The following is an 18,653-nucleotide window of genomic DNA, read 5'->3' as shown; positions in this document are numbered from 1 at the left end:
CACTGCTAATGCAATGGTTTTTCTGTAGCAGCAGTGTCTGGGTTTTGGCTAAAGATAACGGGGGCTTTGGAATGTGCACTGTCCAATGAAGGGAGTGTTTTTTCTTGTTGTGTGCCTGTGACTGAGGTGATCTGGGTCTTTTGTTCAGTGGAAGATGGGGAGAGAAGATGCCAGAATGGAAAGGCCATAGACACCTGAAAGGAGTGGACTTGGAGTGGGGCTGGGAGTTGATGAAGCCCAGGGCAATCGATGGAGGACCAGCGGAAGGGAAACCCTGAGTTCCAACTTGTGCACATTAAACTGTTTAATTAAAATGGGCCCTTTTCTTTTCTTTTTGTTTTACTTTACTAACCCATTGGTCAAATTAAGAATTAAAAAGCTAAATATTTTAATTGCTTATGGTGTACTGTCTGTTATTTTGTGATACTGATTTGTAACAGGGTGACACATCATGCAGCGTTCACAGAAACAGGAGGTTTTGCACCTCAGTCTCATACATTTGGTGGGGCCAAAGATTGTTTTCTCTAGACTTATGCAGCCGACAGATCTGGGGTTTACAATAGTGACGTCTCATCTGGGATTGATTTCGGTAGATGCTGTGTGATTGCCCTGAACATTGAACCAGTGGGTTGTGTGTTTAAATCTGAGCTCGTTCCTCGGGTTCTGTGGTTACTATCAAAGGTTTGTGAAAGGCTACGCAAAAGTGAGTCACCCTTTAAATCAGCTTCTGTGTGGTTACCTTCCCTTGGGGAAGAAAGGGAGGAGGAGAAAAGGAGAGGAGGGTAAAGAGTATCTTAGCCCTTCAGAGCCTTTTGGAATGAGGTGGGATGTGAAATGTGAAGAGGCCTTTCAGTCGCTGAAGGAACTGCTGATGCAGGTGCCTGTGCTGGCTTTCGCAGACCTCCGATTGCTGTATGTACTGCATACAAACGCCAGCAGAAAGGGTTCAGGGGGTGTCCTGTATCAGGGCACCGCGTTGAGAGCTGTTGTGTTTGTCAGCTCTAGTCTGTGGCCCTCTGAGAAAAACTATCTCACGCACAAGTTGAAGTTTCTGGTGTTGAAGTGGGCTGTGGTAGATAAGTTGAGTGACTACCTCTATGGTGCCAAGTTTGAGGTTAGGATGGACAACAATCCCCTAACCTATATCCTGACCTCGGCGAATCTGGATGCCACAGGCCATCGGTGGTTGGCGGCATTGTCTGCCTATTGTTTCAGCCTGAAGTAGGGACATTGTAGGTCAGGAAGTAGGGACATTGATGCTGATGCTTTGTCCCGATGTGCACATGAAGGGCTGAACATGGACAAAGAGAGGGAGAGCGTTCCTGCCCCGGGGATGCCAGTTTGCCACCACAATGAAGGCTGAGGGAAGGCAAGGGCAGGATAGAGTGGTAGATGAATTGGGAGCTTCTGATGACACCATTCCACATGTTTACTGTAACCTGACTGCCCTGAAGACAAACCAGTTGCCGGAATTGAGTCCTGAGGAAGTGGCAGCTGCTCAGTGAGATGACACGGGCATTGCTACCATTTGGTCAGCGGTTGAAAAGGGAGACGTGGCCCAAGTGGAGAAGACGAAACATGCTACAGTGCCTCCATTACGGAGAGAATGGAGTTGAGGAACCAGATCCTAAACCGGGTCACGTCGCCTCCAGATTGACCTCGGCGTTCCCAGCTGGTTCTGCCGGAGAAGTATCGGAGAATCATGTTGAAGTCACTTCATGATGATTCTGGACATTTGGGGGGGTTGGAGAATGGATTGCTCAGACACTGGTTTTACTGGCCCCGAATGAAGAATGAGGTCGAAGAATACTGCAAATTGTGCATTCAATGCATGTGGAGGAAGACGCTGCCTACGAGGGCAGCTCCTTTGTCCCACCTGCAGAGTGCGGGGCCCCTGGACCTGGTGTGTATGGATTTCCTGTCAATAAACTGTTATGGGAGAAGTATTTTATTTATTATGGCCTCCCCAGGTGATCAGGGATGGAATTTCAAGAGTAGGCTCATACAAGAGTTACTGAGCATGCTCAGAGTCAAGAAGTTGAGGACTAATCCTTATCACCCGCAGGGTGATCCCCAGCCAGAGAGGTTTAATCAGACCTTTAATGCTCAGAACGTTGGAAATCAACACGAAGAACAAGTGGAGTCAACATATTGGACATCTTGTCCACTGCAACAACTGTACACAAAATAAACCTACTGGGTACTCACTGTATTATCTGATAATACGGGCGCAAGGTGAGGTTGCCCATTGACCTTTGTTTTGGGACCTGCCACTGGAGATTTATCTGAAATATGTGTCTGATATGAGAAAGGAGCTGAACAAGGCTTATGAATTAGCTGGTGTCACAGGTGCCAAGCAGAATCAAGGAAATAAGAGGAGGTCTGATCTAAAGGTTAGGTTCTCCCAACTCATGCCGGGAGACTAAGTCCTCATAGGGAATTTGGGGCTACCTGGAAAGCATAAGTTGTTGGCTGACTGCTGGATGGCTACGCCCTATGTAGTGGAGAGTCAGAGGCCAAACATGTGGCTTCAACTCGACAGACTCAGATTGGAGGAACAACACCTTATATTCGGTCTGAGTAGCCTCCAACCTAATGGCATGAACCTTGATTTCTCTAACTTCCGTTAATGCCTGTTCTCCCCTTCTTACCCCATCCCTAATTTTTAATTTTTAATTATTTTTTTCTCTCTCTCTCCCTCTCACAATAACTCTTTGCCTGTTCTCCATCTTCCTCTGGTGCTCCCCCCTTTCTTTCTTCCAAGGCCTTCTGTCCTATGATACTCCCCCTTCTCCAGTCTTGTATCCCTTTTGCCAATCAACTTCTCAGCTCTAGGCTTCATCCCTCCCCCTCCTGTCTTCTCCTATCATTTCGGGTCTCCCCCTCCCCCTCTAAAATCTCTTACTATCTCTTTTTTCTGTTAGTACTGATGAAGGGTCTCAACTCGAAACGTCGACTGTACTTCTTCCTATAGATCATATATGTCAAACTCAAGGCCCACAGGCCAAATCCGGCCCGCGGTGGAATTATCTTTGGCCCGCGAGATAATATCTAATTACTATTAAAGCTGGCCCCAGTAATCGAAGCGCCTATGGTGTATGATATGGCTAATGCTGAGTTTATTCAGGTACCAGGTTTTCAGGGTTTTTAGTGTTTATTCGGCAGTCTTGCTCGGCAGTCTTCTTCATAAGAAACGGAATTTGTAAAGTGAAACACTTTGTAGTTATAGCAGAGACTGAGACACATGAGAGCAGGCTGAAAAAACGGAGGCAACGAAAGCTGCGTTCGCACGCGTCCGACTGATCCGGCCCGCATGAAGCTGCATTTTGCTCAATCCGGCCCGTGACCTAAAATGAGTTTGACACCCCTGCATAGATGTTGCCTGGACTGCTGTGTTCCACCAGGATTTTGTGTGTTGCTCAGACTGTAATTCCAACTTGATGCCTTTTATTTGGGCTAATTGTATTTGAATTACATAAAATGCTTTTGTCAAACTTTCAAATTAATTCAACCAAGAAAACACTGTAACTAGCATATCAAACAGGCCATAGCTGTCTTTCTTTAAGAATATTACAATACTTCATACCTTTAATTCTAAGTTTCATTATTTAATTTTATTTCAACATGAGAAATAAATGAATAAAATTGACTGTTGCACTCAGTGTGATGACTGGGGCTGAATACTTTCTGCTAGTTCCCTGAAATTTGGCTCATAACTACAGACAGCCAGTCTGAGACAGTCTGTGAGGTGTCTGTCAGTAAGACAGCTCCTGTACTTAGATTTGATAATTTTCATCTGTGAAAATGCAATTCCACACAGATAAGTTGACCCAAAGTAGGCAAAGACTTTTAGTGTACATGTGATGAGATGAGGAAACTTCTTCCTGCTGACCAGCCCCCAAAAGTCACCGTCCCTTGATCTTTAAGCTCGATATCATTTTGCAAATCAATTATTTCCTTTTCAATATCACTTGGCACACCAAATACTTGCTGGAATTTGGCTGCTATCTGTTCTACATCGATCGGCAGAAATGGGTTTGATATAAATGCAGCAATATCTTTCATGATGTTTAATTCCCCAAAATGCTGATCGAACTCTATTGCCAGTTTGCCTAGGTACGCACAGTACGGCTCAGGGCGAAAAGCATTTTTTTCCTTGATGGCCTGTAACATTTTCTCCAAGTTGGGAAAGTGTCTCAGCCTCCCGTTCTTTAAATTTCAAATCCAAACACCGAGCTTGGCCTTAAACGCTTTTTACTGTGCTTATCATGTGGGGCCGGTGTTGGTCTTTTCCCATGAGCTTGTAAGTGTGTTTAATTTAGCTGTTAGGTCTGTCAGAAACCCTAAATCCAGTAGCCATGCATCATCTGACAGTTCCTCGTGTTCCTCATTTCTCGTCGACAGAAAAGTCTTTACCTCAGGTGCACCGGGCAGAAAGAATGGAAGTAAAATCCCACAACCCGGGAAACAACCTCTCTTTACAAACAGCTTTCCATAGCAGGAATATAGCTATATTACCATTATCCTAATAAGTATTACTTATTTTTATAATGCTCACATTACAACAGTATTTGTGTATTTATTTTTCTTTTTTTTTGGGATCTACTGGGAAAGTCTCAAAGATTGACCGGTTGATCGCGATCAACTGGTTGGCGACCACCAGATTAAGATCTTTGTTTGAGCTTAGAACTTTGTGGACAGCAAATCCAAAGCCATCACAGAGGTGTAATTAACTTGCAGAGTTACACGTCTTCCAGTGTAGTCAGTGTTATTTGTTTTGCATTCAAAAAACAAAATACGAATACCCTAATTCAATACTGATATAAGCAAAGCCCTGTTCTAAAACCGAAAAAAAGAGAACAATCTTTATAGATCTGAAGTGAGGGTCTAAACATAAGACCTTAAGACCATAAGACATAGGAGCAGAATTAGGCCATTCAGCCCATCAAGTCGCCATTCCATCATGGTTGATCCCAGATTCCACTCAATCCAATACACCTGCCTTTTCGCCATATCCTTTGATGCCCTGACCAATCAAGAAATGATTTATTTCCACCTTAAATAAACCCACTGACTTGGCTTTCACTGTAATCTGTGGCAGAGCATTCCACACATTCACTATTCCTTGGCAAAAATAAAAAATCCCTTCTTACATCTGTCCTAAAAGGTCACCCCTCAACTTTTGAGTCCTCTGGACTCTATTTGATGACAGGACATTCTTTCTGAGATATGGGGTCCAAAACTGTTGACAACACTCTAAGAGTGGCCTGACTAGTGCTTTATAAAGCCTCAGCATTATCTCCTTGCTTTTATATTCTATTCCCCTTGAAATAAATGCCAACATTGCCATTGCCTTCTATATCACAGACTCAGCCTTAAGTTAACCTTCTGGGAGTCTTGCACAAGGACTCCCACGTCCCTCTGTACCTCTGATGTTTGAACCTTCTCCCTATTTAGATAATAGTCCCCACTATTGTTCATTTTACCAAAATGCATTATCATACATTTTCCGACACTGTATTCCATCTGCCACTTTTTTGCCCATTCTTCCAACATGTCTAAGTTCTTCTGCAATCACATTGTTTCCTCAGCACTACCTACCCTCCAACTATCTTTGTATCATCTGCAAACTTCGCCACAAAGTTATCCTTTTATTTCCACTCACTATCTCCTGCTTGTTAGCCATTCCTCTACCAATGCCAGTATCTTTTCTGTAACGCCATAGGATTTTATATTGTTAAGTAGCCTCATGATAAGGCATCTTATCAAATGCCTTCTGAAAATAGAAATAAATGACATCCACTCCCTCTCTTTTGACAACTTGCTTGTTACTTCCTCAAAGAACTCTAACAGATTTCTCGGGGAAGAATTTCCTTTACAGAAACCAGGCTGACTTATTTTATCATTAGCCTTCAAGTACCCTGAAAACTCATCCTTAATAATAGACTCCAACACTTTCCCAACCACTGAGGTTAGGCTAACTGGCCTATAATTTCCTTTCTTTTGCCTTCCTCCCTTCTTAAAGGGTGGGGTAACATTTGCAATCCTTCAGTCCTCTGGGACTTTGCCAGAATCAAGTGATTCTTGAAAGATCATGACCAATGCATCCGTTATCTCTTCAGCAACCTCTCCCAGGACTCTGGGATGTAGTCCATCTGGCCCAGTGATTTATCCACCTTAAGACCTTTGAGTTTGCCTAGCACTTTTTCCTTTGTAATAGCAATGGCACACAGTCCTGCTCCCTGACACTCTCAGACCTCTGACCCACTGCTAGTGTCTTCCACAGTGAAGACAGATGCAAAGTACTCATTAAGTTCAACTGCCATTTCACCAGCATCATTTCTAGTGGTCCAATATCAACTCTCACCTCCCTTTTACTCTTTATATAATTGTAAAAACTTCTATATCCTGCTTTATATTATTGACTAGTTTGCCCTCATATTTCATCTTTTCCCCTCTTTTCACTTTTTTAGTTGCCTTTTGTTGGATTTTAAAAGCTTCCCAATCATCCAACTTCCCATGTACTTTTGCTACCTTATATGCCCTTTTTTTGGTTTTAATATAGTCTAACTTCCTTTGTCAGCCACGGTTGCCTACTCCTGCCATTTGAGAACAACCTTTTTTGTGGTACATATCAATCCTTATGAACAACACTCAATCTAAGATAGGCTTTCCTTGAGTAGGCTAAAAAAGCCATCTCGTAGGCTTTCGACAAACTCTCTCTCTCTGGCAATCTGACACCAACCTGATTTTCGCAATCTCCTTGCATATTGAAATCCCCCATTACAATTGTGTCTTTAACTTTATTACATGCCTTTTTCAGTTTCCTTTCCAATCTCAACCCCACATCTTGATTATTTGGAGGCCTATATATGATAGTTGCTTTTTTACCCTTGCAGTTTCTTATCTCCAAAAACAAAGATCCAACATTCTCTGACCCCATGTCACCTCTTTCTAAAGATGTAATTCCATCTCTTACCAACAGAGCCACACCACCGCCTACGCCTTCCTGCCTGTCCTTTTGATACAAAGTATATCCTTTGATGTTAAGCTCCCAACTATGGCCTTCTTTCAGCCACGACTCAGTGATTCCCACAATATCATACTGACCAATCTTTAATTATGCCCTGAGTTCGTCCACCTTATTCCAAATAAGAACATAAAGGAGAACTGAAAAGCTGAAAGGTTTTTTTTCTCATGCCTCCCTTACATTAACTCCCTAATCTAAATGTGTGATGTTCTCTTAACATCCTGGCTAATAATACTACAGCAATGAAAACAAATTTAACCTGTCATTTGTTTCATTACTGTTTGGGGGGGAAAACTTGTCAGCTTCAAAGTTTGTCCCCTTTGGTGTGGGATTCCAAAGCAATTCACAGCATGAAGTATGTTAAAATATTCTGAAAGAAGTGACAGGTTTATTTATAAAAGCAAGTCTTTTTTGCATCTTTCTGCAATTCCACCGTACAAATGTAGCAGTGTTTCCTTTCCCTTCTCGCTTTCTTTGGTGAAAGTGAATGAAACTGAAATGTTTAATAAATGGAGTGCATTTAATATGATGTTGGCATGTTCATGGAACCAAATAAATCGCATGCTTAACTAGAAAAGTTAGACTTTTATATGATTTATTTTATTCATTGTTTCTGTCATTTACATGATATCAGGATTTTGATTCTAATTTGAGTTGTAGAGAGGATGAGATTAATAATGATGCAGTACAGCATTATTTCTGTTAAATAAAACCAAGTCACTGAGTCACTTAGAGATAAGTTGAGATCGTCTTATTTCACACACAGCAAAATATCGACAAGGTAAAAGCTAAGAATGGCTAACAGGATGAAAGTGCTGGTTCAGTTGCCTAGCTACCCTCTTATTTGAAGGAATGAAGAATGCTGTGAAGATGACAAAGCAAAGATTTATTTAATATGGTGGTGGGACTGCAGTAAATTAACTAATAAAGTTTGCTTTCTGGCCCCCGGATGATGGGTTCAGGTCCTTAAAATTTTGGACATTTATCCAATAATGGTACCTCACTTTAGCTAGGAAATTTGAGAAGGTGGTGAGCGGGTTCCCCACATACATTCAATATGAAGATAAATATGCAGCAGGTTATTGAATAATTACAGAATGATATGGAAATAATTAATACAGTACATGATCAGTTAACTATTATCACTGATAATTAAAATTATAAATATTTATATCACAATTTTTTCATTTTTGATATCGAAACGTTTGCCAGAAATTTACCCATTCAATTTAAATATTAGTGTTGCTTTATATACAGTACTACGAATAGCTTGTCATGCACTCCAATATTTTCCAAAATATCTACTGAAGTTCACAGTCACCTTATCAGCTGAAATATTCATTAGGTACACTGGGAAATGAAAAAACTTTCTATCTGAGCCTATAACAGATGTATGCTGGCATCTGTTCTAAACCCACGTAAACCATTAATAGCTTTCACTCTATAATGAAACGGCTGAGCTACAATATTGAAGGATTGTGCAGTCTGTTGCTTCTCAACTAACCTATGGAGAGCAGAAAAGTGCAGTGGGTGTTGAGGCTTAATGACAACGCATTTAAAGTTTACTATCTTCAGAGATAATTTTAAAAGAACATTAAAAGAAGGCTTTGGAGTGCCACTGATGGACTGGAATTAATGATTAACAAAGCCTTCCTCAGGTCCAGAAAGTATATTTGGAACCTCAAGGTTAAAATTATAATCATTAAGATTTACTTATTACGTAAAGCAAATAATGATAATTTCAGTAACACAGAATTATGCATAGGCATCCTTCTCCGTTATTTTACCTGAAGAGCCTCCAGAAATCGGAAAGAGCCCAGTCTCCTGCCTCTTGGGACAAGACAAAAGCTTGAATTATGAAGCAATTCCTGGTATTCAAACCTGTGGAGATGCAGTAAATAAATATATTAAAATACTTCATTCCAATGTGAAACATCATTAAACATAGAAACGTAGAGATCTACAGCATTATTTTTCGAATATTGAGATCAAAATAAGAGCTTGCTAGTTTCTGCTACTCTACATTTGATTGCACACATATCTTAGCTAATTTAGCCACTGCGGTAATTTATATATGAATCCAAAAATGGAGTTGACCTTTCTATTTAGTGTACATTGTAAAATGAATAGTAGAAATCAGCTATCAAATAAATAAGATACTGAATTAACTTCAACAGAAAGTGTAAAAGTCAGGGGAGGTCTATGATGTGTGGCCAATCTGCAACTGCTCATTTTGAGCAACACACAGAAAATGCTGGAGGAACTTAGCAGGTCTAGGAAAGGAATAAATAGCCAATGTTTTGGGTCAAAACCCTTCGTCAGGACTAACTAGAAAGGAAGGGGAGAGACACCATGATAAAAAGGTGGGGAGAGGTGAAGTAGGACTAGCTAGAAGGTGATAGGTGAAGCCAGGTGGATGAGGAAGATAAAAGGTTGGAGAAGAAAGGATCTGATACGAGAGAAGAGTGGACCATGGGAGAAAGGAAAGGAAGAGGGGCACTGGGGGAGGTGATAGGCAGTTGAGGAAAAGAGAAGAGGTAAGAGGTGAACCAGAGTGGGGAATGGGGAAGGGGAGAGGGAAAATGACTGTAAATTAGAGAAATCGATGTGCATGCCATCAGGTTGGAGGCTAACCAGACTGAGTATCACGTATTGTTCCTCCAACCTGAGAACAGGAATTGTGGCAATTGAGAATTGAAATGGTTGGCCACCAGGAAATCCGGCCGTTTGCAGATAGAGTGGAGGTGCTCAACAAAGCGGTCCCCAATCTACATTGGGTCTCACCAGTGCAGAGAAGGCCCAGTGCAGTGCAGTGCAGGAGCACTGGATACAGTACACAGCCCCGAAAGATTTGCAGGTGGGGTGTTGCCTGAGCCTTAAGGACTGTTTGAGACTCTGCATTTAGATAAGGGAGGAAGAGAAAAGGCAGGTGTAGCACTTCTTCTGCTTGCAGGGATAAGTGCCAGGAGGGAGATTAGTGGGGAGGGATGAATTAGTGGAGAGGGAGTGATCCAGACAGAAAACAAAGAGTGGTGGAGAGTTAAAGATGTGTTTGGTGGGAGGATCCCATTGAAGATGGCAGAAGTTATGAAGAACGATATACTGGATATAGAAGCTCATAGTGTGGTATATGAGGACAAGAGGAATTCTACCCTTGTTAAGGAGGCAGGAAGATGGGATGAGGGCAGATGTTCAGGAAAAGCAGGTGAGAGCAGTATCAATGGTGGATAAAGGGAAACCCCATACCTTGAAGAAAGAAAACATCTATGATATTCTGGAAAGGATAGTCTCATCCTGGGAACAGCTGCAGTGGAAATGAAGAAACTGAAAAATTTTCACTTTGTGTGCTTTTGAAGATAAAAATTTTTCTTATGGTCAGGAAAAACTTTAGGTCAATGCTGAAAGGGCAAGGAATGGCAAACCACTTGTTACATCTGCCAAAAAATTGCAAAGAACACAAAACTATTTTCAAGTTTGAGCTTCATTTTCATTTTCTCCGTGTGCAACAGGTGTCAAATGGACTCTCAGTGCTGTCCGTTGGTTTTTTCAGGTGAGACCTTGACTGGCTACTCCCTGTGACTAGATGGCACATCTGATGTGTTTTGGGACAACAAATGCCAAGAATGTCAGAAAGGGCTGCCAGAAGGTCAATGTGGAGCTTGGAGTATTTCTGCTTTTCAAGACATCATGAAAGTCTTTTGAAGGATTGGACAAGCCTTCAACTGCCTCGTTTGGATCTGAAGAGTCTAAATAATTGAAGAAATAGAATTCATGTGCCACTAAACTGAACGTATGTTTACTCTAAAGATAAAGCTCTGCAAGTTTGAAATATAGCCCCTAGTTTCATATTTACATTGCCTTCAGTCCAATTTGAGCTTTATCTAAGAGTTTACTTAAACAGATAAACCAGTGTACCGAATTACCAATTTTTTAGTGAGATATCCTACAACAGGGAAACAGGCAGCAAACAGTTAAGTTTCCTTCATGGAATATAATCTTGTCACTTGACCTTGGATCTTATTTTTTCATTTACATTTAAATATACAAGTGCCAGTATTCATATGTGTAATCGTCAGAGAAAATATTTCTGTAAACATGAACATGCTATTTCCTCTGGCATCACTGTTTGTAGTCAACAGGAGGAATTTGTTCCCTATTGTTAATTATTAACAAGCTCGTCATAGATTGAACCCTTTAAGAATGCATGGTATTCATAGCATATTTTCTAATTCCCACAGGCATTATTAAAAAGAGTCTAATAAATTATGTGCGGTTCAATGTATCAAAAGTACCGTAAGGAGCTTAATGTCCTGTGAAGGTACATTATTTTTAACTACTCTGCAGATTTGGAAAGCATTCCATTATCCATTGCAACATTGTGCAATATATTGTGAATATTATGTATCATGTATCTGGTTTGGAAACCAGCACAATTTAATTAATTACATATGTTTTATATCATCCAAAACATGGTAATTATTGTGTTCAATGCAAAACATAAATACTCCAGATAGTTTAATACATGAATGCTGCAAAGAGTTTAATAGGTTGATTGTAAACAAACTGATAATTATATTATTATAATACATTATGCTCTTGGGAAGTTCCTCAGATTTACAGTATGGCAGGATTACTTTAAATGACTACTTTATATTAAACGGGATAAAACTACTTTATATCACTATATATTTTAAAGTGTACAAATGCCATTATTTCAGAAATGGTGGAACATAGATTATTTCACTTATGGGTTATGGATTATGGGTTATAGATACTGTACTGGTGCAATTGATCGGGAAAATTTTGCACAGCTAATTTGACATGAAAGGCCTTAGTACATAACACCCACCATGAATTGACAATTAGTTTCAAATCAGCAACGTATACTTACATGTGACTTCTTAACCAGTTACATGGAAATTCATTCAAAACAATTCCAAACAGGGAAAGGGGATTAGGAGGGGTGAGCGAAAATAGAAAATCCTAATTGCAGTGGAACTAGTAGTAGGACAGAGGGAGAGGGAAGGTACTAAAGGTCATTGAACGATTGGGGCTAAGCCTTATATGTTTATGTAAGGCTCCAAATAGCAAAGGCAGTTTGGAGAACGTGCATGAAGTTCTTTAAAGAGAAGAAATTTTAAAATTTAAAATGAAACATAGAAAACATAGAAACATAGAAAATAGGTGCAGGAGTAGGCCATTCGGCCCTTTGAACCTGCATCGCCATTCAGAATGATCATGGCTGATCATCCAACTCAAAACCCTGTACCTGCTTTCTCTCCATACCCCCGATCCCTTTAGCCACAAGGGCCATATCTAACTCCCTCTTAAATATAGCCAATGAACCGGTCTCAACTGTTTCCTGTGGCAGAGAATTCCACAGATTCACCACTCTCTGTGTGAAGAAGTTTTTCCTCATCTCGGTCCTAAAAGGCTTCCCCTTTATCCTTAAACTGTGACCCCTCATTCTGGACTTCCCCAACATCGGAAACAATCTTCCTGCATCTAGCCTGTCCAATCCCTTTAGAATTTTATACGTTTCAGTAAGATCCCCCCTCAATCTTCTAAATTCCAGTGAGTATAAGCCTAGTCGATCCAGTCTTTCTTCATATGAAAGTCCTGCCATCCCAGGAATCAATCTGGTGAACCTTCTTTGTACTCCCTCTATGGCAAGAATGTCTTTCCTCAGATTAGGGGACCAAAACTGCACACAATACTCTAGGTGCGGTCTCACCAAGGCCTTGTACAACTGCAGTAGAACCTCCCTGCTCCTGTACTCAAATCCTTTTGCTATGAATGCCAACATACCATTTGCCTTTTTCACCGCCTGCTGTACCTGCATGCCCACCTTCAATGACTGGTGTACAATGACACCCAGGTCTCGTTGCACCTCCCCTTTTCCTAATCGGCCACCGTTCAGATAATAATCTGTTTTCCTGTTCTTGCAACCAAAGTGGATAACCTCACATTTATCCACATTAAATTGCATCTGCCATGAACTTGCACACTCACCTAACCTATCCAAGTCACCCTGCATCCTCTTAGCATCCTCCTCACAGCTAACACCGCCACCCAGCTTCATGTCATCTGCAAACTTGGAGATGCTGCATTTAATTCCCTCATCTAAATCATTAATATATATTGTAAACAACTGGGGTCCCAGCACTGAGCCTTGCGGTACCCCACTAGTCATTGCCTGCCATTCTGAAAAGGTCCCATTTACTCCCACTCTTTGCTTCCTGTCTGTCAACCAATTCTCTATCCACATCAATACCATAGCCCCAATACCGTGTGCTTTAAGTTTGCACACTAATCTCCTGTGTGGGACCTTGTCAAAAGCCTTTTGAAAATCTAAATATACCACATCCACTGACTCTCCCCTATCCACTCTACTAGTTACATCTTCAAAAAATTCTATAAGATTCGTCAGACATGATTTTCCTTTCACAAATCCATGCTGACTTTGTCCGATGATTTCACCTCTTTCCAAATGTACTGTTATCACATCTTTGATAACCGACTCTAGCATTTTCCCCACCACCAATGTCAGACTAACCAGTCTACAATTCCCCAGTTTCTCTCTCCCTCCTTCTTTTAAAAAGTGGGGTTACATTAGCCACCCTCCAATCCTCAGGAACTAATCCAGAATCTAAGGAGTTTTGAAAAATTATCACTATTTCTTGGGCTACTTCCTTAAGCACTCTGGGATGCAGACCATCTGGCCCTGGGGATTTATCTGCCTTTAATCCCTTCAATTTACCTAACACCACTTCCCTACTAACATGTATTTCCCTCAGTTCCTCCATCTCACTAGACCCTCGGTCCCTTACTATTTCCGGAAGATTATTTATGTCCTCCTTAGTGAAGACAGAACCAAAGTAGTTATTCAATTGGTCTGCCATGTCTTTGTTCCCTATGATCAATTCACCTGTTTCTGACTGTAAAGGACCTACATTTGTCTTGACCAATCTTTTTCTTTTCACGTATCTATAAAAGCTTTTACAGTCAGTTTTTATGTTCCCTGCCAGCTTTCTCTCATAATCTTTTTTCCCTTTCCTAATTAAGCCCTTTGTCCTCCTCTGCTGGTATCTGAATTTCTTCCGGTCCTCAGGTGTGTCGCTTTTTTTTGCTAATTTATATGTTTCTTCTTTGGACTTGATACTATCCCTAATTTCCCTTGTCAGCCACGGGTGCACTACCTTCCCTGGTTTATTCTTTTGCCAAACTGGGATGAACAATTGTTGTAGTTCATCCATGCGATCTTTAAATGCTTGCCATTGCATATCCACCGTCAACCCTTTAAGTATCATTTGCCAGTCTATCTTAGCTAATTCACGTCTCATACCTTCAAAGTTACCATTCTTTAAGTTCAGAACCTTTGTTTCTGAATTAACTATGTTACTCTCCATTCTCCACACTCTCCATGAAGCATCGGAAATAGAGAGTTTGGGCAATTAATGAGCTGAATTGCATTGAAGTTAAAAAAACACAGAAAATTCCTTTTCATTGTAAGATTCTCAGTAAACAAAGTAAACTGGACATGCCAATTACCAATCAGTGTGAAAGTATGTTTATTTGGTGGATTCATACATGTAATATGGAGATACTTTTGCATGAATCTTCCCTGTTAGTGTTGCTACACTTAACCTAAATGCAGTTTTTGAGGTTTTGGTGAAAATGATGTAACGGATATATGGAAATTGATTTTCTTGATACAGGATCAAATTTTAATTTTTAAAAAAGCTCTAAGTAAGACTAAGGAGGGAATGATGAATGACGTTAGGTAGTTTGACCAGGGGATGGACCCAAGAAAACAGCCCAGGCAAATTCATATATTCCTGAATGGACCAGCAGATCACCATTCAATCTTGTTGAATGTCATGATTTCTTTAAATCACATTAATAGAGCAAACTTACTTTGATGCATGTTCAGCTCTGCAAGCTAAGTGAGGGCATTATTTGGAGCAATGAGCTCCAACATCATATAATGTTTTCAAATTAGCTTTGCGTGATGAGCTGCCCAATCTTTCAATATTTAGCTGTACTGTACATGTACCAATGCCTTCACCAAATTAATATGCAGCGTGACGTGCCACAATGCACATGCATTGGATGCCATTCTAGGGCTGAAAATGTGTTTGTATCATCTAATAAAAGCCAATTCAGCAATGAGCAGAATTCCAAATGAAGCAGAAATGCCATGGCTAGCTATCAACTCAAAATACGTTATCTTTTTCTGCACTTAAAACGAAGAAGATTATTACTTCATAATTTCTGGTTGTGTGCTCTCTACTTAAAAACTGAAATATTAGCAGCCCGTTGATAATTTTACTTGAATAGACAGTTACTGGCTCAAGGAGATCTTGTATATTCTGCGATCCTTGAATGACCATAAACAATTTATTCCGAAATTCTCTTTTGTACCATTTGAAAAGCATGAACTACAGTTGAAGCTATGGCTCTTTATCACAAACCACCTGGTGCATTCTTCACTCAGGTGACATTTAAAAATGTTTAATATAACAACCAAAAATGTCAATGTGCATCTTAATTATAAATCTAGTGAGATGTTAATCTCACTAGGATATGTACAAAGATAAAATATTACTTGATTCATTGTTGATTTGTATTAATACTAGAGCAGAAGCTGCATAACATCAATGGGACAAAACAACATCCCTGCCATAGGACTGAAGACTTGTGCTCCAGAACTACAGCAGCAGTCCTTTTAGCAGAGCTGCTCCAGTACCGTTACAATATTGGCACAATCTATCAATATGGAAAATTGGCCAGGAATGTCCCTTTCAAGACAAATCCAATCTTGCTAATCTGATCCATTCAGAAAAGTGATGACAAACATTCATGACAGTGCTATCAGGTGACATGTGATTCCCAGTAACCTTATTATTGATGCCCATTTCAAGTTTTGTCAGGACCACTTGACTCCACACTTTATCCCTTAGCTAGAAGTGGCATCAAGGCCGCATAGAGAAATACTCCTTTGGTTGGAGTCACATCTCAAATAGTGAAAGGTGGTTGTAGCTAGCAGATCAAACATCTCAGTTCCAGAATACTAGCACAAATGTCTTTCTGAAAGTTTGATACTGATTCTGCAGGAATGATCTTGAACTCACCCTTGAAGGATGACATAAATAGAATCAAAGTTCTAAATTCAAAGTAAATTTATTACCAATATACATATATGTCATCATATACAACCCTGAGATTTATTTTCTCGTGGGCATACTCAATAGATTAAAATGACCACAATAGAATCACTGAAAGACCACACCAACAGGGCAGACAATCTGCAAAAGACAACAAACAGTGCAAATAAAAAGAGAAAGAAAAAATAATAATAAATAAGCAATAAATATCAAAAACATGTGTTTGTGGAAACAGTTTAGTGATGGAGTGAGTGAACTTGAGTGGAGTTACCCCCTCTGGTTTAGGACTTTGATGGTTGAGGGGTAATAGCTGTTCCTGAACCAGGTGGTGTGAGTCCTGAGGCTCCTGTAACTTCTTCCTGAATGCAGCAGTGAGAAGAAACTGTGACCTGGGTAGGTGGGGGTGGGGTGGGGGGGTGGTCTCTGGTGATGGACGCTGCTTTCCTGTAACAACGCTCCATGTAGATGTACTCAATAGTGTGGAGGGCTTTTCCCGTGATGGACTGAACCATATTCACGACTTCTTGTAGGATTTTCTGATCAAGGCATTGGTTTTTCCACACCAGACTGTAAAGCAGCCAGTCAATATATCCACCACCACACATCTATAGAAGTTGGTCAAAGTTCTAGAACCCTTGCAAACTCCTAAGGAATTAGAGGCACTGCCTAGCTTTCTTCATATTTGCATTTATGTGCTGGGCTCAGGGCAGGTCCGTAGAAGTGATAACACCGAAGAATTAAAAGTTGCTGACCCTCTGATCCCTGATGAGGACCGGCTCATTGTCCTCCAGTTTGCTCCTCCTTAAGTCACTAATCAGCTCCTTGGTCTTCCTCATTGAGTAACAAGCTGTTGTTATGGGACCACTCAGCCAGAGTTTCAATCTCCCTCCTATATGCTGACTTGTCTTCAACTTTGATTTAGCAAACGAAAACAAAATTAATTATGGCATTGGCGTTGTGCTTAGTCACGTTCTTCCTAGGCACCAGTATAAATGTAGCCTGCTTAAAGCAGGTGGGTACCTCAGACTGCCAAAGCAAGAGGTTAAAGACCTCAGTGCACACTCCAGCCAGTTGACCAGGACAGGTCTTTAGATCAATCAAGATTTTCAAAAGATAACCAGATAGGCACTTAGCAGGAGGAGCTTAGGAGGGACAACGACACCTAATTGGACTCCTTTGCTTGCATCTTCGGAAACAGCTCTATTTCTATCTTTAATATCTCTATTTTTCCCTTTCAGGGTCCTTTGGAGACCCTGACCTGGAGTTGCATGCCGACTTCGGTTCTTTGCAGGATTGGGACCCACTCTCAGGGTTTCATGACTGGCTGTTATTCAATATGCCAAGGATGTGGCCTAAGAGATTAGCTCGCCTTTGGAATTCTGGGAACTTGTGGCTCTGGAGACAGGAAGACGGAAGGTCAGTGCCTCTGCAGGAATTCAGTGTGCTGTGGGAGACAGAAGATCGAAAGCAACGAGCTGACTGCTGGCTGTGTGCCCAGAGACCCGAGTTCTATGGGCACAGAGCCCAGAAAAAGTGACGCAGCAGACTTTTAGCATCGTAAATCAGTGAGTTGTTTGTTATGTCTCCCCTCTCGCTGTGAAACGGAGACACCTCTTTCTCCTTTATTAGGGAGAGAGGGAGCCTGTGGCATGTCGAATACTGGGTGAACAAGTACTCTTTGGGGTACTGCAAGTCTCTGTCTTTGCTGATGCTTTGCTGCACACTTGAGTGCTCGGTAGTGGGTGCCGACGCTTTTTTTTTGCTGGTGGAGGAGGGGGCATTGTTACCTTGAGGCAGCTTATGCACGAGAGGGGGCCTTTGGGGTTCTAACATTTAACTGTCATTCATTCTCTGTTTTCATGAATGGTTGCAAAGAAAAAGTATTTCAGGATGTATATTGTATATATTCCTCTGACATTAAATGTACCTTTGAAACCTTGAAACTTGTGAAGCCATAGGGAATGAGTAGGAAAATAGAACTGACTGAATTGCTCTACAAAAATCTGATATGGACTTGATGGACAAAATAACAAATCGTGATATAACGATTCTATGATTCTAAGGTTTCAATTGCTACAATGATAAAAGCTGGCACTTATAGCAATGCATGACATTAAAAGTTTGAAGAAAATAAACTTGCTAAGACCAACTAATGGCAAAGCTATTTGATGTCCTACCACATCAAGATATAGGTCATATTCTCTCTCACATCAGTAAAATTATACACAGATTGCTTGTGGCTGTCTGGTTTTCTTTTAGATTGTGATGGTGTTTGGTTTGCTCACCGCAAAGTTCTAAACTCAAACAAAGACCTCAAGCCCTATTAGATATAAATAGCCATGAGTACCCTCACTAAAAGGAGATTATACTTTAACTAACAATCTTCAAAGACTAGTTCACTTCCCTGTTTATTCTCCATGGCATGTATAGTTGGCAATATCCACAATGCAAGTTGT

General features: G+C 40.7%; 1 protein-coding gene across 2 annotated transcripts in view; it reads right to left on the bottom strand.

Moving 5' to 3' along the window:
- LOC140733582 (exostosin-1-like) overlaps positions 1 to 18,653 on the bottom strand; it is a 453,577-nt gene that overhangs the window by 161,711 nt on the left and 273,213 nt on the right. For both annotated transcript variants that reach the window (XM_073057124.1, XM_073057122.1), the window contains one exon: positions 8,818 to 8,911. In XM_073057124.1, the coding sequence (XP_072913225.1) occupies positions 8,818 to 8,911 (94 nt within the window). The remainder of the gene's footprint in view (positions 1 to 8,817; positions 8,912 to 18,653) is intronic.

This window comes from Hemitrygon akajei, chromosome 9 (assembly GCF_048418815.1).
Source record: "Hemitrygon akajei chromosome 9, sHemAka1.3, whole genome shotgun sequence".
Classification (NCBI taxonomy): domain Eukaryota; kingdom Metazoa; phylum Chordata; class Chondrichthyes; order Myliobatiformes; family Dasyatidae; genus Hemitrygon; species Hemitrygon akajei.
This window is presented reverse-complemented; position numbering and strand designations above follow the sequence as displayed.